The 20,160-nt window shown below is 50.7% G+C and overlaps 10 protein-coding genes across 10 annotated transcripts; 6 read left to right on the top strand and 4 right to left on the bottom strand.

Moving 5' to 3' along the window:
- Positions 1–394: 394 nt before the first annotated feature.
- Positions 395–1,275, bottom strand: N7506_002368 (RNA methyltransferase; the record flags this gene model as incomplete). Its single annotated transcript, XM_056951664.1, has 4 exons — positions 395–651; positions 708–1,000; positions 1,058–1,156; positions 1,202–1,275. 4 exons carry the CDS (start codon positions 1,273–1,275, stop codon positions 395–397), a joined length of 723 nt encoding a protein of 240 aa, XP_056817579.1.
- A 172-nt stretch (positions 1,276–1,447) lies between these two features.
- On the top strand, positions 1,448–2,645 carry N7506_002367 (uncharacterized protein; the record flags this gene model as incomplete). The annotated part of the gene is made up of 3 exons (XM_056951663.1): positions 1,448–1,621; positions 1,683–1,766; positions 1,824–2,645. The coding sequence occupies 3 exons, from the start codon at positions 1,448–1,450 to the stop codon at positions 2,643–2,645; spliced, it is 1,080 nt and encodes a 359-aa protein (XP_056817578.1).
- A 366-nt stretch (positions 2,646–3,011) lies between these two features.
- Positions 3,012–4,132, bottom strand: N7506_002366 (MICOS complex subunit MIC26/MIC27; the record flags this gene model as incomplete). The annotated part of the gene is made up of 4 exons (XM_056951662.1): positions 3,012–3,182; positions 3,248–3,676; positions 3,754–3,846; positions 3,932–4,132. 4 exons carry the CDS (start codon positions 4,130–4,132, stop codon positions 3,012–3,014), a joined length of 894 nt encoding a protein of 297 aa, XP_056817577.1.
- A 32-nt stretch (positions 4,133–4,164) lies between these two features.
- Positions 4,165–6,552, top strand: N7506_002365 (mitochondrial intermediate peptidase; the record flags this gene model as incomplete). The annotated part of the gene is made up of 1 exon (XM_056951661.1): positions 4,165–6,552. The coding sequence occupies one exon, from the start codon at positions 4,165–4,167 to the stop codon at positions 6,550–6,552; it is 2,388 nt and encodes a 795-aa protein (XP_056817576.1).
- Positions 6,553–7,577: 1,025 nt separating this feature from the next.
- Positions 7,578–8,459, top strand: N7506_002364 (uncharacterized protein; the record flags this gene model as incomplete). The annotated part of the gene is made up of 1 exon (XM_056951660.1): positions 7,578–8,459. The coding sequence occupies one exon, from the start codon at positions 7,578–7,580 to the stop codon at positions 8,457–8,459; it is 882 nt and encodes a 293-aa protein (XP_056817575.1).
- A 633-nt stretch (positions 8,460–9,092) lies between these two features.
- N7506_002363 (GFA family protein) lies at positions 9,093–9,688 on the top strand (the record flags this gene model as incomplete). Its single annotated transcript, XM_056951659.1, is given in 4 exon segments — positions 9,093–9,219; positions 9,300–9,385; positions 9,454–9,570; positions 9,581–9,688. 4 exon segments carry the CDS (start codon positions 9,093–9,095, stop codon positions 9,686–9,688), a joined length of 438 nt encoding a protein of 145 aa, XP_056817574.1.
- Positions 9,689–9,863: 175 nt separating this feature from the next.
- On the bottom strand, positions 9,864–10,640 carry N7506_002362 (uncharacterized protein; the record flags this gene model as incomplete). Its single annotated transcript, XM_056951658.1, has 2 exons — positions 9,864–10,458; positions 10,612–10,640. 2 exons carry the CDS (start codon positions 10,638–10,640, stop codon positions 9,864–9,866), a joined length of 624 nt encoding a protein of 207 aa, XP_056817573.1.
- A 2,113-nt stretch (positions 10,641–12,753) lies between these two features.
- On the bottom strand, positions 12,754–14,320 carry N7506_002361 (FKBP-type peptidyl-prolyl cis-trans isomerase; the record flags this gene model as incomplete). Its single annotated transcript, XM_056951657.1, has 3 exons — positions 12,754–13,680; positions 13,746–14,180; positions 14,234–14,320. The coding sequence occupies 3 exons, from the start codon at positions 14,318–14,320 to the stop codon at positions 12,754–12,756; spliced, it is 1,449 nt and encodes a 482-aa protein (XP_056817572.1).
- Positions 14,321–14,645: 325 nt separating this feature from the next.
- On the top strand, positions 14,646–18,187 carry N7506_002360 (putative DNA damage repair protein Mus42; the record flags this gene model as incomplete). Its single annotated transcript, XM_056951656.1, has 2 exons — positions 14,646–14,700; positions 14,748–18,187. 2 exons carry the CDS (start codon positions 14,646–14,648, stop codon positions 18,185–18,187), a joined length of 3,495 nt encoding a protein of 1,164 aa, XP_056817571.1.
- Positions 18,188–18,441: 254 nt separating this feature from the next.
- N7506_002359 (uncharacterized protein) lies at positions 18,442–19,531 on the top strand (the record flags this gene model as incomplete). Its single annotated transcript, XM_056951655.1, has 2 exons — positions 18,442–19,461; positions 19,520–19,531. 2 exons carry the CDS (start codon positions 18,442–18,444, stop codon positions 19,529–19,531), a joined length of 1,032 nt encoding a protein of 343 aa, XP_056817570.1.
- Positions 19,532–20,160: the final 629 nt, after the last annotated feature.

Genomic DNA, 20,160 nt, shown 5'->3' with positions numbered 1-20,160 from the left:
GGTGTCAGAGTGCGTTGAATCGTCGGGAAGAGCGGGTTGCGTGTGATGCGTGCGGTGGGTTAGAAGGCGAGAGAAGTCTCAGAGGAGAAAGGCTGAGACGCGGGCCGGAAGGGCGGCGCGAGTTACCACAGGCGCATCGGTGTGTTGGAGTCGAAAGGGCGTCGCAAAAGATCACGGAATGTTGGCACAGATGAGAAAACGGGTTCCCAAGGATAATGCGCGAGGGACGTATCGCGCTAACCGCAAATGGCAATCAGCTGCCTGATCATTCAAATAGATCAGATCAGATCCAGTCCAGACATTTTAGATGTATGATCAATTCATGAATGAGATATTAGAGATTATAAGTACAATCAAGTGCAACAGAGAACAATGGAAGTGAATTGAGAGATTATTATTGAGAGAGTCGTGCCACGTCAAAGTCCCCATAGAAAATACACAATGCCTTGCTCGCTCCCTCCATACAATAGTGCATCACCATCCCTTTTTTCCCATCGGGAACCAGCTTGGCTATTTGTTTCAAGTCAGAGGTTCTGGGAATAAAGAGAACCATATGTTGACTAAAGGTTGAGTATTCATCATAAAGCCGTTGGAGTGAATATGGCTCCATGGTCTTCAGGTTGAACACTTGATCCGAGCGATATCCAGGACCTAGAAACATCAGCTACAGCCCTCGAGTACATGAGGAAGGAATCAGGTAAGCTTACCTCCCCAGGGCGGGCTGGCAAAGACCACACTGTAGGGTGCTAGGTCTTTCAGCTCTTTTTTGAGTATATCAAAGCAATCGCCTTCAAACCAAGTGATCTTGTCTGAGACACCGTAGATTCGGGCGTTGTGCTTAGCGCACTTAAGAACGGCAGGGTTCTTTTCAATTGCGTAGATGCGCTTCCATTTGCCAGTCAGGGCAAATGCGATTGTGTTCCCTCCTGCGCCAGCGAATGCATCTACCAGAATCATGCGTCCAGCGGGTGCCGAGTCGGCAATTTGGGAGGCGATTTTGCTAAAGATCTATAAGCCAAAGGAACACTATCAAGACACAGTGTTCAAGGGGACGTACTTGGCAACCGGTTCAGGTGTGACACCGAACCAAGCATCATCGGTCAACCATACGCCTTCATCATACTTAGAAAAGATCTGATAGCGTTGGGCCCAGTAGCTGTCGAGGTTAGCCCTGGTCAACCTTGTGGCTCGGGAAACTTACTTTTGAATGTCCCAAGGAACTTCTTGGAGACTACTGTAGTGATGCACCTCAGGAGGCGCTTCTTCGTCTGCCATGATGCAGTGTCGCGATAAGTCAAGACAATTGATTCTCGATAACTGATAAAGATGTGGGTGTTTGCATGGTTTGCACCGCAGTCAGGCCAGCTCATGCCCGTCACAACACAGCTTCTACTTGAGCAGCCTCATTCATTCATTTTACTCCAATTTGTGATCATATTCGTGTGTCATGTTCGGCGCATTAAATCGCTTCATAGGCCGGCTGGATGGTGAGCCTGGCCAGCAGCCTCGATCTGGTCCCAGCGACAACGCGTTCGGCTTCCAAGTCCTCCGCAATAAAGACCCCGAGTTGCCTTTGGAGCCGTGGTTCGACTTTATCGTAGGAATCAACGGGCATACGATTGTTGGTCTTCTCTCCTTATTCTACTATTGATCTCGGCACATCAACTGACAACACTCTACAGGAAGACCCGGACCCCAACTTGTTTGCGACAGAATGCCGGAATTGCGCTGGAGGAAGCTTGACACTTGAAGTTTGGAGTGCAAAGGTAATGCGCTTCCCATACCCCATTGCTCTGCCGTTTGCAATGCCAACATAAGCTTAGGGTCAACGAACACACACTGTCACTCATCCCGTACCACCAAGCAACCCCTCCCTTGGCCTCGCATTACAGCTTGCTCCCCTCGCCTCTACGCAGAACATCTGGCATGTCATTGCAGTACCGTCGCCCCTTAGTCCCGCATACCGAGCTGGTCTTCTGCCTTACTCGGACTATATCGTCGGAACCCCAAGTGGGACATTAAGAGGGGAGGCGGCACTAGGAGAGCTTGTTGAAGATCACCTTAACCGCACGCTCGTGCTGTGGGTTTACAACAGTGAATTCGATGTCGTTCGTGAGGTTGAGCTTATTCCTACCCGAGGCTGGGGTGGCGAGGGAGCCCTTGGTGCAGAGCTTGGATTTGGTGCTTTGCACCGACTGCCGCTGGGACTCGGAGAAGAGGTTGAGGGTCCTGGGGAGGTTGTCTTTGAGACACGCGAGAATGACAACGCTGCCCCAGTGAGCGATCCTGCAAGCTATGTGTCTGGTACGGCAGTCCCGTCCAATAACTATTTGGTTCCGGCCAACATAACGGCACCGTCTCCTTTGGCCGCCAATCAAGCACGCGATGCCTCGCCCTCACAGAGCCGGTCCCCGGCAGGCCGTCGTTCAGCCAAGTCACGACCGGGAGCGTCCCCCAACAGAGCCTTTGATGACTACTTTGCCGAGGGTGAAGAAAAGAGTCGGGCGCAGGACTATGCTCCCTCACGACATGGCACACCTCTGCCTCCCCCACCGAAAGCTGGAGACACGCAACATCACTCAGACAGCCCTGCACCTACGCCTGTTGCACCAGAAGGGTCTCCTGGGCCTACACAGGAAGAATGATCAAGGTTTCCTTGGGATGAAATTAATGTAGAGTATGACGAATACCAACCATATCACACAATGTGAAATACGCTGTTTACGCTGGGCCTCGTTCGAAGAGGCTAGCCAGGTAACTTCTGGAGTCGCCGCATATCTGTAACAAAAGAAATCAAGTAAATTGTAGAGTACCACGAACTCAAACTGATGTCGATCATATAAACCAAGCCCATGGACAAGCATACGCTCATAGGGCTTCGTACCGAACATATAATGACCAAACAATGGAAACAAAAGGAACCAATCCGGTTATGTCTTCGGATATAAGAGTTCTAGGCGTACATATGCAACAAATCAAATCCGCTCTATAGCCCCAAAACCGGGTCGTATCTAGTGGCCCTTGCTGACCAGCTCCTCCAACTTCTTGCGGGTGTCACCGATCTTCTCCTCCATCATCTGGCGCGCCATTCCGCTGTGCGCGAGTCCAGTGAGCCAGATGTGCTCCGCACGTTCACGGACAGCCAAGTGCTGGTCCGCAACGGCGGGAACCTTCTTCTCGTACTCCCAAACCAGATCACCGACGTTGCGCATCGTCACGGGAAGGAGGCTGTAGGCGGCAGCGGTACCGAACGCGAGGGAGACGCAGCTCGAAGGAAGATACCGCGGTTGCGCGACACGATAGAGCCGGCCATGGCGGCCACAACAACGTAGACACCACCGGGGAGAAGGCGCTCACCGGACTCGGGCGATGGGGCAAGGGACGCAACGGTGTTGGTGAAGCAGTTTTCGATGTTGAGAGCCTTGGACAGGAACTTGTTGAAGCCCTGTTCGGCAGAAAGGGAGTGTGAGTAAAGGAAAAGGCGAGCTTGTCGGACCTGAGCGGTCAGGATGTCTGTCGGAGTGGGCGAAGAGGGGGCCTGTTGCGCGGCCGGTGCGGAGATCAGCTTAGGAGCTTCGATGGCCGCAGGAGCGGCAGGGACGGCAGCAGCGACGGGGGCAGCTGGCTTGGAGGGTTCGGGGAGATCGGCAGGGAAGTCATCGTAGATAGGTTTGCGCTATATGTGAGAAACACTCGTGTGTCAGATCGGGCCATTCGAGGCTGTAGCATAGATGTGTTCGAGTTTTTTCATACGTTGTCTCGGGGCACTTCAGCAAATGCCGTCTGCTTGGGGTACAAAGCAATGCCTCCTGCGAGGAGAGTGGCTGCGATCGGAGCCACAGCCCGCTAGGAACGAGTCAGCGTGGAACGGGTGTTTTGGAATCAATTGTATCCAACTCAAATGGAATCAATTTACGGGCGGCATCCGTACCTGTTGCAACATCGGCCGGAAGGACATCCTGAGGGTGTGGGGGGAAGGAGTGGGTGAGCTGGTAGAGAGGATGAAGCAAAGTCGTGTTGGAGCAGGACGGGAATTCTTCGGCTCGGCGGAACCTCCAAAAAACTCCGTCATTGCCCGTTCTCCTTGAACAACTGTAGACTTCTTCAAGGATTTAATGTGATCTTTTCTCATGGTTTTGGTCTGGATTTAATACGGTCTCTACAATGCTTCGCCCTTTGCGACGAACGTTGACATGTCGCAAATACCTCCACCCGCGACCCCAGAGACGGGCCTTCGAGAGTGCCGCATCGCCTTTGCCCTCGACGCCGTTCGACTATAATGCCGCAGAACTCAGTGCACCAAGAAAGAACAGTGATGACCAGACCCTACGACGGGTCTTCGACTCCCAGCCGTTTTGGTATGAGTTCTCTCAGCAGCGCTCCGCGGCCCCTAGGCAAGCTGGGCTAGTACAGAACCAGTACTTGACAAGCCCCGAAGGCTTCATGTCATTCGCAAACGTTTCCCTACAAAGATGTCAAGCGATTGTCGCCAAGGTGCTGGCCGCTTCAACGGTGGAAGAATACAGAGCTCTAGCACGAGACCTTGACCGACTGAGTGATCTTCTGTGTCGCGTCATCGACCTATCGGACTTTATTCGAACCATTCATCCCGAGCCTCGGATACAGGAAGCAGCCACGCAGGCGTGGGCTCTCATGTTCGAATACATGAACGTTTTGAATACGACGACAGGGCTGCATGAACAACTCAACAAGGCCTTGAACAACCCCGATGTGACATCACACTGGACCGAGGGCGAGACAATTGTGGCTCAAATTCTCAACAAGGATTTCTCGAACTCCGCAATTCATATGCCTCCCAATGTGCGACAACGTTTTGTAAATTTGTCTAACGATGTCAGTCAGTTGGGTTCCGATTTCATGAACGGCGCGGAACCCGCGCGGTCCCAGGTGACATTCGGTGCGAACGCTCTCCAGGGTTTGGACCCCATAGTCGTCTCTAAGATCAAGAGATGGAATAAGAAGGCGCCAGTTCCTACCATGGGAATTGTCCCTCGGCTTGCTCTGCGTTCAGTGCGTGATGAAGACGTCCGCAAGGAAATATACCTCGCCACTCGCACCTCCAGCAAGCGTCAAATACACAGATTAGAAGAGCTTTTGACCAAAAGAGCTGAGCTGGCACAGCTTACCGGCTACAACAGTTTTGCGCACATGACTCTAGGTGACAAGATGGCGAAGACACCCGAAGCAGTGTCGAACTTCCTAACTTCCCTTGTCTCCAGCAACCGGGGACCAGTACGGGACGAATTGGCGAAGTTACAACAACTGAAGGGAAATGCTACCCTTCAACCTTGGGATCATGCGTATTACGTCCACAAACGCGTTCTAGAGTATACGCAAGCCCGTCGCTCTCGTCACGCAGGTGTGATCAATGAATACTTCTCTCTGGGAACAGTGATGCAAGGTCTCTCTCGACTCTTCGACCGTCTCTACGGCGTCCGCTTGGTTCCACACGAAGCATCCCCCGGCGAAACCTGGCATCCAGATGTCCGTCGATTGGATGTGGTAGACGAATCGGAAAGACATATTGCAGTCGTCTACTGTGACTTGTTTACTCGACCTAGCAAGCATCCCAACCCGGCTCACTTCACTTTGCGCTGCTCCCGCGAGATCTCGGCGGAAGAGGTAGCCGAGTGCGCCTCGATGAACCAATCCGCACACCCCAATGACGGCATGGCGACCGGTGTCGACCCACAAACCAAAACCTTGCGCCAGCTGCCCACAATCGCTCTCGTGTGTGACTTCCAGGAGCCGCAGGCCAATGGAAGTGGTCAGCCAACCCTTCTCAGCGAGCAGAGCGTTCGCACTCTATTCCACGAGATGGGCCATGCTGTCCACTCGATCCTCGGCCAAACGCCTCTCCAGTCGATCTCGGGAACTCGTTGTGCCACGGACTTTGCCGAACTTCCTTCCGTGTTGATGGAGAGTTTCGCGACTGCGCCAGAGGTGCTTTCTTTGTACGCGCGTCACTGGCGAACCGATGAACCTCTATCTGAGAGCATGATGCGAAGCATGGAGCTTGATCGCACTGCGCACGGTTCTATTTACGGCGCTGTAGAGAATGAGGCGCAGATTCTCATGGCACTCGTCGACCAGGCATACCACTCCATTCCAGCTGAGATCAGCTCGGCTGGCATTGACTCCACCGAAATCTATCACCGGGTGTTCTCTCAGCACTCTAGTCTCCCCGACCCGGATAACATCCAGCCCCGTACTTCATGGCAAGGCTTTTTTGGGCACTTGTATGGCTACGGCGCCACTTACTACAGCTATATTCTCGACCGCGCAATCGCCAATAAACTCTGGCAGGACGTCTTCCAGTCCGGTCAGGCGGCGACTGATCGCGCCGCCGGCGAGCGATACAAGAATGAAGTACTTCGCTGGGGCGGTGGCCGCAATGGCTGGCAATGTGTAGCTGGTGTTCTGGGCAGCAGCAATCCCTCCAACGCCGATGGGCGTCTGGCTGAAGGCGGCGACGAAGCCATGCGTGAGGTTGGTCGCTGGGGCCTCGGGCGTGAGGGCATGTCTGGATAATGTGACCCTATATTATAATTCGATGGGCTATGCCTTACGAGGTGTTGTAAATAAACAAATCTTCACAATCTGATTTGATCCTCCTGTGATCAATTTAATTAAACTTGGGTGGCTTGAGCCGGACTCACCGCAGACAAACGAGTCTCAGTCCTCAATGTGTCCGAGTGCAGGGATCTATGACCACATGCTATTCCACAGTATCAAAAGAGCCAATAGGACTTTGCCTAGGCAAGTCCAGTGATCTCCGGTGTGCATTGAATGCAATGTCTGAGACTAGGCGACTGCTAAGCGGCGCCACCAGTCGATGGCGGGGTGACTGGAATGTCTCACTGCCCCTTTGTCAGTGTTGGAGCTCTAGACTTGCCAACCCGATCATTATACATGTCAAAATAAAAAAAAAAGAATGACATTCATCTTAGACTTCTACCATGACTAGGCAGCCAAAGTATACAGGAGACACCGGGGCACTTTCGGCTTCTTAACTCAACCTTATCATACATCCACCACACGAGTTGCCTCTGACGTCCCTCCCAAAACACCGTGCATGGTGGCTTGCTTAGCGGTACCCCGTTACCCTCCGATGATACAAACAGGAATGGCGCGAACTGGTCTTGGAGCTTGCGACAAATTGCCCAGACAGGGCACATGCTCATTCTTTGTGCTAGGTGTAGCGTAGTATGCCGAAATGATAAATAGGTTTATAGAAGAACAGTCTGTCCTGTCGATCTCCAGGGCCCTCAAATGTCATGGTCTGAGGCGTCTAGGCCCTTATCTTTGCTGAACGGTACGTGCTACGTGCGATACTTGTTTTGAGCACCACCCTGTACTATATGTACCTGGGTAATTTCATCGTGCATCTTTACTTACTGATGCAGATTCCATTTCCAACCGTGAACCTGCCTTTGTTTGCGAGATCTCTGTTGAGAAACTATTTATTGCCAATCGGCCCCCTCGACGATCTCTAGTCTATCATTCTGAGCTCGATCTACACTCGACCTGTGTGACATCATCTCTGCTTCGTCAAAATGCCCGACGTTCACATCGTCAACGACGATGCTTCCTTCGCCTCAAGTGACACTTTCTCCACAAAAGATTCAACGGAGCCAGTCCGTCAGCTTTCTCGGCGAAACACAGTTTCCCACCTCACAAGAAAAGTGTCCAAAAGGATATCCCAGTCAATTCTGGGTGGGGCTCAGCCTCACGAGTTGAGTGAAAGAAACCTCAAAGCCCTGGATGACGCAAGCGTCTCAGATCCATACACTCGGCGCTCATCAGATCATCAACTCCCCGATGCCAAGGTATACGAGCCTATCCACGAAGACGAGGAGGAATGTGCCAGTGTCGATGTGGAAGCGCAAAAAGAAGCACGCCTTCATGCGTCCTACGCCACCTTCTGTCAAAACTTCACCATGTCAGGGTCTACAAGGATGAGCAGGCAATTCGACCTCACGATGGAGACAGAGGCGGCCAATGACAGTGATCAGTCCCCTGCATACCATACATTTGAGTCTCTGCATTCACCCACATCAAAGTGGCCCGGGTATATAACGGTCTACTCAAAGTCTGGACCTACCGCAGACGCATTTCCAATCTCCTCCCTCGGCAATGTCGACCCGCCTGTTTCTCAATTCACAGATCAAAAGAAGAATTCACACGACTGCTCTCGTCCAGATACTCCAATCTACGAAGACAATCTCAGCAAAGAGCATCCAAGCTTCGAGATGTCCCGCCAATCCGACTATCCTCAGCCGCCTCCTCAGATCATGACACCGGATGTTTACATGGACATGCAACGCGAAGAACGGGAGCGCAAGGCAGCCCGGCGGCAAAGACTCCTCAACCCGTTTCGATCGTGGTTCATGAGTAGTCAATCATCATGGACGCGGAGGTATGAAGTTGCGGAATAACGGGCCCCGCTGTCAGGCGAAGATCAAAGCAGGTCTGAAACGGTTGGATTTCGAACTTTCCGGCGCTAGTTTAAATTCTTGGACATGATCTTAATACACAAATTTCCAGTTTTTGATGCTTGTTGCTTTTTCCGTTGAAACATAGTCGACATGCTTAAATTTGCCCGTCTGGACCCCGCATGATCATGCATGCTGTCTTTGATGCCCGCATCAATGCCGAGTTTGATCGCAATTATTCTTTTGCGTGTGACTCCACTATCTTTACTTGAATGTACGATTTAATTGCATGTACGAGAAGGCTTCCCGGTTTGCTGCCCGTATTGTGGAAAATGTGATAGGGTCGCATGCTGCAAATACGAGATCCCCAGCACACTTGCAGTTTCATTGGATGGGGGAGCAACTACGAATTCAATGGTTATCGACTCATTGGGATTCTCCAAAATGTCCTATTATCAGTACCCCGTACACTGAACACATAAAGAGGGTTTTGCATTACGAGTCCTTGGCATGTTTCATTGGGGGCCAAAACACGCCACCGTAGCGCAAGGCTGTGCCTCCAACTATTTGCTTTGTTGCTGACGCTGCTTTTCATTTCCATTCTCTCAACACTCGAAGCAAAGAATTGGTCTCAATATGTCGGAAGCTGCAGTCGATCCAGCCAGCATGGTATCATATGACGGTGGTTGTCACTGTGGCAACGTCAGCTACACGGCGAAGCTTCCATCGCCTATACAAGATCAAGTCGTGAACACATGCAACTGTACAATATTTTCCCTCGGGGAGAGTGGTGATGAATCTTGGCGGAATATTACTGATTGCTTGATTACTTTGTTCATGCAGGTTCCATCTGTAGTATCAACGGATATATTCTGGTCTATATCAAGAAGCCTGACCTGACATTCCACAATCGCGATGATGCTGCCAAGGTCCGATTCCTTCTACTTCTCGTTCAAAAACTTCGATTGAGCATCGATTTTTTGACAATTTTGAGCAGGAATATCGTTTCGGATCCAAGAGATTTCCCCATTACTTCTGTCCCAATTGCGGTACCAGCGTGTACGCTAGCGCCGACGACATTGAAGGCGAATACGCTGGTATTACTGCTATTAACGTAAGTTCAGATATTATTGTCGACATCCAGTGAGCTTATATGGCACCAGGGCCGAACCTTGAAGGGTGTCGACATCAATTCATTGAAGATTGAGCAGCTGGATGGAAAGAAAATATAACGTGGGCTAAGTCGCCGCAAATTTCAAATCCAACATTGGAAGTTTGGTGAATGGACGTTCACTCGAAAAGTCGATCACTATTAGTCGATGCTTTGGGATGATCCACGACCTCAAATTCATTCAATGATAAGTTTAATGCTTAAATGAAAGAAAGATCACAACATTGGGTCTCGGTCTAGAAGCCTTGACCGTAGCTTCCGTCGAAGTCAGTCTCTATCAACTTCACTCCTTCTCCCAGAGCTCCCTCAATCTTCGCATTTGTCTCAACGTTGTAGAGCGTAATCGAGATGTGGCGATTCTTCACACTCCCTTTTACCAATCCACCCGTGGTCAGTTTCTCGAGGTTGGTGAATGTGATATTCACATCAACAACAGGAACCCCGCCGGAATATACCAATTGTGGGGACTCGATTTCAATGTTAGGCATAGAGTCAGAGTCTTGGAACCGAAATACTGTCTGCGTGCCTTGGTTTGCGCCAAATAGCAGTTGTCCTGTCAATGGTTTTAGTGAGTCAAAGATGTAGCAGGAAACTTGATAGACTGAGCAATCACCTGCGACGTGGCTTTCCCATTCGAGTAGTTTGATCTCATGACCCCCGGTAGGTAAATTCAGTTGAGCAATGACACTATTCCCTTCGCTCTTGACGAAAAACTTTCCATGGGCGCCCAGTACAGTAATATCTTCACCACTTCCGTCATGGAGAGAGTCAGCGAATGGATGGATGGACTGGTATCCTACACCGGGAAGGTTCCAAGGTTGACTCCAAACTCTGCTGTTATTCTGCCAGTCTTCTTATCGGCGCTGCCCTTGATCCGTGAGTCTTGATCAGTATCGAAAACAAAGGGGTTCCACAGGTGTTTGTTTGTTTGTTGGAGGGGAATAATCTTGGGGAGTGTTTCCAAGGTTAACCTACCACACACACGGCCCGATGGTCTTCTCAAAAGCTGCCATAGTGTGTTAGCCCATGATTCCAAGGTTACAGGAAAGCAATTGTTCTCCCAAGGTGCCTACTTTGAACCTGGCTAGTCATTGTGCTGGTAAAGTTTGTAGATGTAGGTTGCAAATTTTTGTCTGATATGTCGATGTAATCCAGGGTGATTGTGGGAAGACAAGACACTTTATATATTCGCTACTGTAGTAAAAACCTGCCCAGGTGATACAGTGTATAGTCAACATAGGTCATTGGCAATATTTGTTTTGTTAGTTCACTGTGGATTTGACTTGACGTGGCGACCTGAACTGTATGCAGCTTCCAAGTAAAGCAAAAAGCAAACGATGGCAAGGCCGATCTTCCCCGATGATTCGTGCCGATCTACTCCGTAATAGGATTTGAAATGGGATGCTTCAGCTATTATGAAATGCTTGTATGTCATCAGGTTGGTCCTCCAGGGCTATGTACGGAGTACTCGGTAACTACAGGTCGTACAGAGTACGTGGTCGCCGGAACCAATCAAAACGTCTACCCAGGTGTCCACGACATGTATGGGCTGCATTTATTGATCGGAGCTGGCACTCTGAGCTCATCCTGCAGATAGCTAATGTATGAACGGGTCCTCCGTAGAGAACGTGTACTCCGTGCTCCGTACTCCGCAATGATGTGGACTTTGGGGGTCAGTCGGTATCCCACTTGATGAATGCTAGTAAATACACCCAACCTTTTTTGTCTGACCACGCTGGGTTGAGGCGGCCGATTTGTACTCAATATGGAATAAAAATTCTACCTTAACTCATGCGTATGATTTATCCTACCTGTTAGAAACTTGGCCCAATCATACGAGAAAAAGTCGATTGATGATAGAACGTTTCTTTGACTGAGCCTAACATCAAAATTCAGTCGAAACCAAGTGAGGAGAAAAAATCGACCTTATTGGGAGAAAGGCGTACTAGTTGAAGTGCGACATGGTTTTACAACCCTCCAACCAATTGATATGTTTCCTCCTTTTAGAGGAGGCCGGGCTGATCTGATGACAAGCTTCAGCCGCGGAGCCGGGTTTTTGAAGGGGTAAAAGTTTTTGAAGGGGTAAAAGTTTTTGAAGGGGTAAAAAGAAAAAAAGAATGGACTCGCGGGGAATCGAACCCCGGACCACTCCCATGCTAAGGGAGTATTATACCACTAAACCACAAGCCCAGTTCGATGGAAGAGGCAAGCAAACAATGCTTCATGAGCAAAAGCCAGTCCAATCGCCGATACAATCTAGTTTCAACGTTGTTCCAATATGGCAGACCCGCAGATGAGATGCACGATCTCTAGTCATTAAGCCTGCGTATTGATTGATCAGGTGGTCAATGCTTTTCTTTAATATTTTTCAATCATCGGTTTATTACGCCTCTTTTTGTTTTCCGCCTGGCTGAAAATTGTTTACCGGATCCAGTCTCGAGGTTGATGAGTACATATATATTCGAAGCCATGGTTCGGACGGACCTCGAGAGAGGGTTTGGATGATCCATCCATGGATGACTCGAGTTATAGCTACTCACTGACCAACGAGCGTTTATACAGCCCTGGAGGGTGTGGTATTCAAGGGGAAACCCGATCAGGGCAGTTAATAGTCTGCCTGCGCATGAAGTGAGTTGTAGCCTTGGAACCCTCAGAGCATCTCGATATCTAAAGTTGGATCGGGAGTTACTAGAGCAGACCCCAACATCAGAAGATTCGAGCGCTGGAGTTTTAATTTGCTATGCAATGGATGGAATTTGGACAATTCTAGGTTTGGATGGGCCCCGGGGGCTCGAAGGAATTTTTTGTTCAAAACCTCTGGAAAGGTCTACGTGAGTAGGTACACCTGGGCACCCCTGGACTGTTACAAGGTTGTTAAGACGGGATGACAGATTCAACATCATATGATGGATTCAATAATAAAGTAATACACAGTACAAAACATATAGCAATAAACAGTCACTTTTTCCATGCAGGGATACAAATTCCTCGCGATCATCTCATCCATGCCACATGCAGTGGGGAGTGAGCAGAAAAAAGACAGCAATGGATATCACGGGAATCATGCAATTAAACCGGTATCCTCAAACACCCCGGTGAAAAGACGTACGGTAGTTATCAAACAGTTCACTTGATCTCAAGGAGCTTGACATCGAAGATGAGCTTGGAGTTACCGGGGATGCCGGGGAGAGCCTTCTTGCCGTAGGCGAGGGCGGGAGGGATGGAGATGCGACGCTCGCCACCAACGGACATACCGGCGACACCGATGTCCCAGCCCTTGATGACCTCACCCTTGCCGAGCTTGAAGGTGAAAGGCTTGCCCTTCTTGTTGGAGTCGAAGACCTTGCCGTCCTCGAGCTTACCAATGTAGCGCATGGCAACAGTGTTACCGCTCTTAGCGGCGACACCCTTACCGAGCTTCTTGTCGTCAAGCTTGACACCGCGGACCTCCTTCACGCCGAGGGTGCCGGTGGTGGGCTTGTCGCCGGAGGGAGTAGGGCCCTGCTCGAGGTTCTTGGCGAACTGGACGGTCTTCTTATCGGCCTTGGCCTCCTTCTTGGCCTCCTTGGGCTCGACAGCGGCGGCATCACCGTTGTTCTTCTTGAGCTTCTTCTGCTGGGCCTTGGTAAGAGCGGGCTCCTCGGCCTTAGTGGCCTTAGCCTTGCTGGCCTTGGCCATCTGCTCGTCGAGGCTGGCTTCCTCCTCAGCAGCGCGCTTGTTCTTGCCCTTCTTGGACTCAACAAGCTTGGGGGCCTCCTCCTCGCTCTCGACCTCGGTGATTCTGGGGTCCTCCATATCATCAAGATCGTCGCTGTCGTCATCCTCCTGCATGGCCATGAGCTCATCCATGTCGAGCTCATCCTCATCGGGGGAGAGGTCGTAGTCATCCTCATCGTCCTCGTCATCCTCATCATCGTGGTCGTGGTCGTGGTCGTGACCCTCGTCGAGACCAATGACGTAGTTACCGGTCAGGAAGACAGTGTGGTTTCCGGTGACCTTGAAGAAAACGGGCTCACCCTCGCAGACGGTGATGTCAAGAGGCTGCTGGAAGTTCTATCGGGGAATTAGCCACATATATCCCCATGAATGCGAGAGAGAGAAAGCAGAAGTAATCTTACCTGGCTGGGGCTGAGAGTACAGATAACGTTCTCATCGAGCTCGAGACCCTCGTCGGACTCGGAGTCCTCGTCGTCGAGAGCGGGACCCTTGCCCTTGATAAGCTTGGAGATGGCGGCCTTCAAGTCGAAGTCCTCATCGTCCTCATCCTCATCGTCCTCCTCCATAGCATCCTCGAGGTCCTTGCGGGCAGCGGCCTCCTTCAGCTTGCGGGCCTTCTCCTTGTCACTGGGACCACCGTTGACATCCTCATCATCAGAGTCCTCCTCATCCTCCTCATCGCTGTAGTCCTCGTCATCCTCGTCAGAGTCCTCGAGATCAAGACCGGGAGGAGCGCGAACGATCTTCAGAGTGGCGCGGGCGGGCTTGCTGGTGTCCTCATCGTCCTCATACTCGGGAGCCTCATCGGGATCGATGGCAGCCATGCTGATGCGGAACTGGATACGATATTAGTCAAAGATTGAGCGTAATTTTAGCTGGTATCACTAACAGAAGCAGCAGCATTGGGGACTGCGGCAACCATGGCACCGGGAGGAACCCGGAGCGCATAGACTGCGACTGGCTGAACGGCAGACATTGTGAATAGATAAGATCAAAGGGACCTTGTAGATAGCAGAAAAGATTGAATAAAGAAGGAATGAACCACAAGAAAATAATTGAGTGGATGGGAGGAAAGAAAAGGGAAGAAAAGAAAAGATGCTACAAGATGTATGCGGCAAAAAATCAGAGAAAAAAAAAATCGATCAATGATATCAACGGTAGCCTCACCGCTAAAGTTTTGCTGGGATTGACCGCTGTCTGGACAGCTTGGCCCCACGTGATGCGCGCCGAGCTTCGAAAGCTGAACCTTGTTTCTTTGATATCACTGCGAAAGTCGGTCATGGTGGTCACTGCAGCCCAAAATGGGCTCCCGTCATGAGATAAACTCCAGCGCTGTGCGTAAACGCATAGAGAATCGTATGTGTTGATCGTCGTGTCTCCACTTCTTATCTGACCGCGTCTAGATGACTTCAGCAATGAAGCGGGCGACGAGTATGAGGCTTCCAGCTTTGGAGGCTTCGGAGATTACATGCGACGAAAAAAGATGAAGCTGCAGAATCTCGATGCAGAAATTCGAGCTGCAGCTGGTGACTCTCCACCAATCTTTCGTGGAGTAGTTGCTCATGTTAATGGGTATACCCAGCCTTCCCTGTCAGACCTTCATCGAATGATTGTCAGTCATGGGGGTGGGTTTCTTCAATACCTAGATGGCAAAACTACAGCGACTCATATCATTGCCAGTGCTCTGACACCCAAGAAGCGAGAGGAATTTCGCCGGTATCGCATAGTGAAACCTGCGTGGGTAACGGACAGTGTCAAAGCAGGACGCTTGCTACCATGGGACGAATATAGAATTGTAGACGAGGGACACGCACAAAGGGTGCTGAAGTTTGACGATGGCCAGTTCACGAGCCAGACAAACACTCCCCGTTTGGGCTACAAGGACCAATCAAGAACCAGCTGGTATAACACCCAACTGCGAGAGATGAGCACCGCTCAAACTGGCCTTGACACTGGTTCCGCTCCCGTGACACCATCTGTACATTCGAAACCTTCACAAATGCAGGTGGTCACCCCGGCTGTGCCAAGCCAGCAGTCCCAATCCGATTATGGCGATTTCCCTAGCTCCATAATCAAGGAGACAGAAGCTGAAGTCACACCTCGAACAAGGACGGATCACGCCAGTGATGACGTGGAGCCCGCTCAGATCCCAGAGAAAGCACTGGATTTCGACCCAGACCCTGGATCGACCGATTTGCCCGCTCCAGCTACACTCACCCGAACTGCAAATTCTACCAAAGCTGATCTCACATCCGAAGAGTACAATGCACAGCTCCTCTTGGATCCCCGGATGCAGAAATCGAGCGTGGTAAATCCGGACTTTCTGCAGCAATATTACAAAGAGTCGAGGCTTCACCATCTATCCACATGGAAGGCGGAGTTGAAAGCCCAACTACAGGCAGCAACCAACGAGAAAACACAATCCCATGCGTCAAAAAGGAAGCCTTTATCTGGCGTGAGACGGTATATCCTCCACGTGGACTTCGACTCGTTCTTCGCGGCCGTTTCACTTCTCAAGCACCCTGAACTCAAAGACAAACCGGTGGCTATCGCCCATGGCTCCGGTTCGGGGTCAGAAATTGCTAGCTGCAACTATCCTGCTCGTGCACAAGGTGTGAAGAATGGGACGTGGATGAAAGGCGCTTTGGAATTATGCCCTGATCTCAAAGTTCTTCCTTACGATTTTCCCGCCTATGAAGATGCAAGTCGCAAATTCTATAGCGCGATACTTGCTATAGACGGGACTGTGCAGAGTGTCAGTATCGACGAAGCTTTGATTGATGTTACAAGCATGTGCTTGGATGCTGGTGGTTCCGACGGGAGGAATGTATCAGAAGGCTCAGTTGATCGCGAGCAAGCCAAAGCAGATGATATTGCACTGGAATTGCGGAATTCGATCAAAGAAAAGACTGGATGTGCGGTATCTGTTGGAATTGGTAGCAACATTCTGCTCGCTAAAGTTTCGCTCAGGAAAGCAAAGCCTGCTGGGCAGTTTCAATTGAAACCAGATGCTGTTTTGGATTTCATTGGAGAGCTCACAGTCCGTGATTTACCAGGAGTGGGCCACAGCATGGCGGCGAAGCTTGAAGAAATGAATGTGAAGTTCGTTAAAGATATCAGAGCTCTACCGAAAGAGAGACTGATATCTGGCCTGGGACCCAAGACCGGGATCAAGATGTGGGAATACGCTCGTGGGATTGACCGGACAGAAGTCGGTGACCAAGTCATCAGAAAGTCTGTTTCAGCCGAGGTCAATTGGGGCATTCGATTTGTCAATCAGGATCAAGCTGACGATTTTGTACGGTCGTTGTGCGCGGAGCTGAACCGAAGGTTGATGGAAAATTTGGTCAAGGGAAAGCAACTCACACTCAAGGTCATGAGACGATCTATGGATGCTCCTCTCGAGGCAGTCAAACATCTCGGCCATGGCAAATGCGATACCTTCAACAAAAGTGTTGCTCTCGGGGTTGCAACAAATTCACCAGATGTCGTTGCAAAAGAAGCGATCTCAATGTTGAGAAGCTTTAACTTCTCCCCGGGGGACCTGAGAGGTCTAGGTGTACAGATGACCAAGCTTGAACCATTCAAAACTGGCTCCTCGGGAATGGAAAGCAGCCAGCGACAGCTCAACTTCAATATGTCCCCGCCTCGCAAGAAAGAAATCCCACCTGCTGATCCTGACGAACTGGAGAGTCCAAACAAAGACGAATCCAAGCGGATCCAAGCGGACCCAGTCCTCAGCGACAGTGCACATAAACCGCTAAATATCTCGGGATCTCAGTTCATCATGCCTACACAGGCAGATCCAAAGGTGATTGCCGAGTTACCGTCAGATATCAGGTCAAAACTTGTTGCGCAATCAAAGCCGCGACACAATCCGCGCGCAGGTTCTCCATGCCCTCCTCCGCGCGAGGCTCGATCAGTGGAGCAAGTAGACCTGCCTCCCCAGTCCCAACTCGACCCTGAAACATTGGCCGCATTACCTGAAGATGTTCGTAAAGAAGTGCTGGGGTATTACCAACAATCTGCCTCTGTGGCCGAGACCTCACCCGAACCAATCATGCCCGAATCGCAGCCACCCCTCCCTCTTCCTGGCCCTTTGAAACCTAGGAGGCCAGTGTCTCCACCAAAAAAGAGACGGGGGCGCCCACCCAAGTCGGTCACGCTTGCTAAGAATGCAAAAACTCAAACACTGAACCAGTCAGGCTTCGGATTTGTTTGCCCACGACCAGTGGCCGCGCCTATCAGTGTTGAGCAGGCGACGTCCAGACAGCCTTCACCAAACATTGAAGAGCCGGCTGAAGTGTCGGCCGATTTTCTTGCAGCACTACCCGAGGATATAAAGCAGGAAATTCTCGAAGAGCAAAAGCGGAATCGCATGCAGCAGCGCCCACGGGCCACGACACCCGCCCAAAGACCACCATCTCGACAACAGGAAGCTCCTTCCACCTCGGCGGTGGTTGAGAAACGTCTTCCTCTTCCGGCTCTCCCGCAACGACCGGTGTTTACATCACAGCGTCTTTCAGAGTTACCAGATCTTCGAGATGCTGTCGGCGCATGGCACGAAGCATTTGCAGCTGGTGGTCCCTATGACGAAGACGTCACCTCGCTGTGTACATACCTGACTAATGTGACGGTGAACGAAAAGGACATAGACAAAGCGGTTTCAGTCATACGCTGGCTGATGTGGTTGATCGAAGAACACCTGCAACAAGAGCCCGAGAATGCCCAAGGGTCGCGACCCGATGGAACTATCTCATGGGATGTGGCTATACGACTTATGCAGGATAGTGTACAGGCAGCCATGGAAAAGAGAGGACTACCCGAGGTAGACTTCTCCTGATAATGTACATAAATATACCCAGACACACATTGAACAGAAGAGTCTTAGATCATGGGATCATCTTGTGTACGGAGTAGGCCACAAGCAATAGATCTGGTCTGCACGGACAGCATCCATGGGACTGCACATGGGAGCTACCCATTTTGGGCTTGGCCTTGTTTGTATCGTTTGTACCCTCAAACGACAGTTGAAGTGCTGGAGGTTGACGATTTATCTCTCAAACTCTTTCTTCCCATCTCTTTATCAATCAGACCATGAATCCTGCTACAGAGGGCCAATTCTCTTTCAATGTTGACACTTTCTACGTCGCCGCATCTGGTGGACAGATTCACCGGCGTGCGGCGCCCCCTGAGATCAAAGCTCTGTACGACACAGGCATAGACAGTACACCAGATCATCCAGGTCATTGGTATGAAGCACAGCTCCTTCATTATGGTCTTCCACCGTCGAAGGTCAAAGCGACCGCCAAGATGAGGTTGTTGAAAGCCTTACAAGATGGTGGCATCAGTGTACCCAAAGATATCCTGCAGATCGAAAAGAACCTGAAGAAGGCTTGGAAGAACCAGGAAGCAGAGATTTCAGTTGCTGGAGGACAAGGAAAGTCAAGCACCAAGACTGTCATAACAAAAACCGTCACAAAACAGTCTGTCACAACAAAATCCGTGATCACTAAGACAACCTCCACTTCAAAGCCCGTGGAGTCCAAAGCTACATCAACCAAAAAAGCGGTGGCCAAAAAGGCTACTCCGACGAAGCCCCCTGCTGCGGTGAAAGCTACCCCTAAGGCTGCTGCTCCCAAGGCTGCTGCTCCCAAACAAGCTGCCACAAAGACCGCCGCAGCCCCGAAAACAACAGGTAAAGCAGCTCTTGTAAAGACCACGACGGCGAAAGCTCCGGCTGCCCCGAAACCTACCGTTAAAAAGGCTACTGCGGCCAAAGCCCCTGCCCCAAAGAAGGCGACGGCCCCCAAAGCCTCCGCGGCCAAAATCACTGCTGCGAAAGCCGCAACACCCAAGACTACAACCGCCAATAAGAAAAGGGCAATCGGCGATGTTGAGACAACGCATCAGCCACAAATTGCCAAGCGTCCTGCATATGGTGGGATACAGGCGCAGAACAATATCAATCTCCCAGTCAACAACTACTATCAATCACGCGAATGGGGCGAGCCTGACAACGGGGATGAGTTCGAATCTGGGGAGAATCGAAGGTACGGGTATGACTCTGAATACGATGATGCGCCTCCCCCATACGACTCGCTTTACGAAGAAATGGTAAGATTGTATCTTCGTCATCCAGATGTGAATACAGAGTCCATACTGACTGGGCCAGGACTGGGAATAGTCTTACAGTGCGGGGGGAAGATGATTCCCCGATCACTACTGGATCACGGCCGCTTGCCACAAGCCGACTGGCTATTGAGGATGTGAAAGCGCATTGACTTTGCTAAGCCTGACCTTGTGACTTCGATATTGTGACACTTTTTCTAGCCCCCAAACAGACGTCTGGATGCGTAGATGCCTTGAACCTTTTGTGGCATTGGCCATGTTGATTTTGCTGAGGCTGCGTTGACAAACCACTGTCTTCACACCCAGGCTGATGGCTATTCTACTCAATCTTTATTAAGCTGTCATTCCACTAGAAAGTCTGACTACAATATCTAACACGAGGGGTTAATGTTCTCTTGATGCCAGTCCATCGTACGGAGTATCTACTGCAACTTGCGGAATTGTCCAATCTCTTCCCAAGACAAGTCGAGATAAGTCGAGACTGACCGAGACGCAGATTGACCATCCCCACCTCGGGAGATTCGAAAAAGGTAAAAGACCTAGGACAGATTGTTTATGGGGCCGAAACTGTATCTTGAATATCATCATAATGCAAAAGTTTTCTTGTTACTATCTATCTCGTTCGGTACCCCAAGGAGACCGAAACATGTGCACCAAAGCACCATCAACCGCCGCCTTGTTCTA

The sequence above is a fragment of the Penicillium brevicompactum genome, assembly GCF_028827555.1.
Source record: "Penicillium brevicompactum strain IBT 35665 chromosome Unknown utg000001l_segment0_segment0, whole genome shotgun sequence".
Taxonomy (NCBI): Eukaryota; Fungi; Ascomycota; class Eurotiomycetes; order Eurotiales; family Aspergillaceae; genus Penicillium; species Penicillium brevicompactum.
This window is presented reverse-complemented; position numbering and strand designations above follow the sequence as displayed.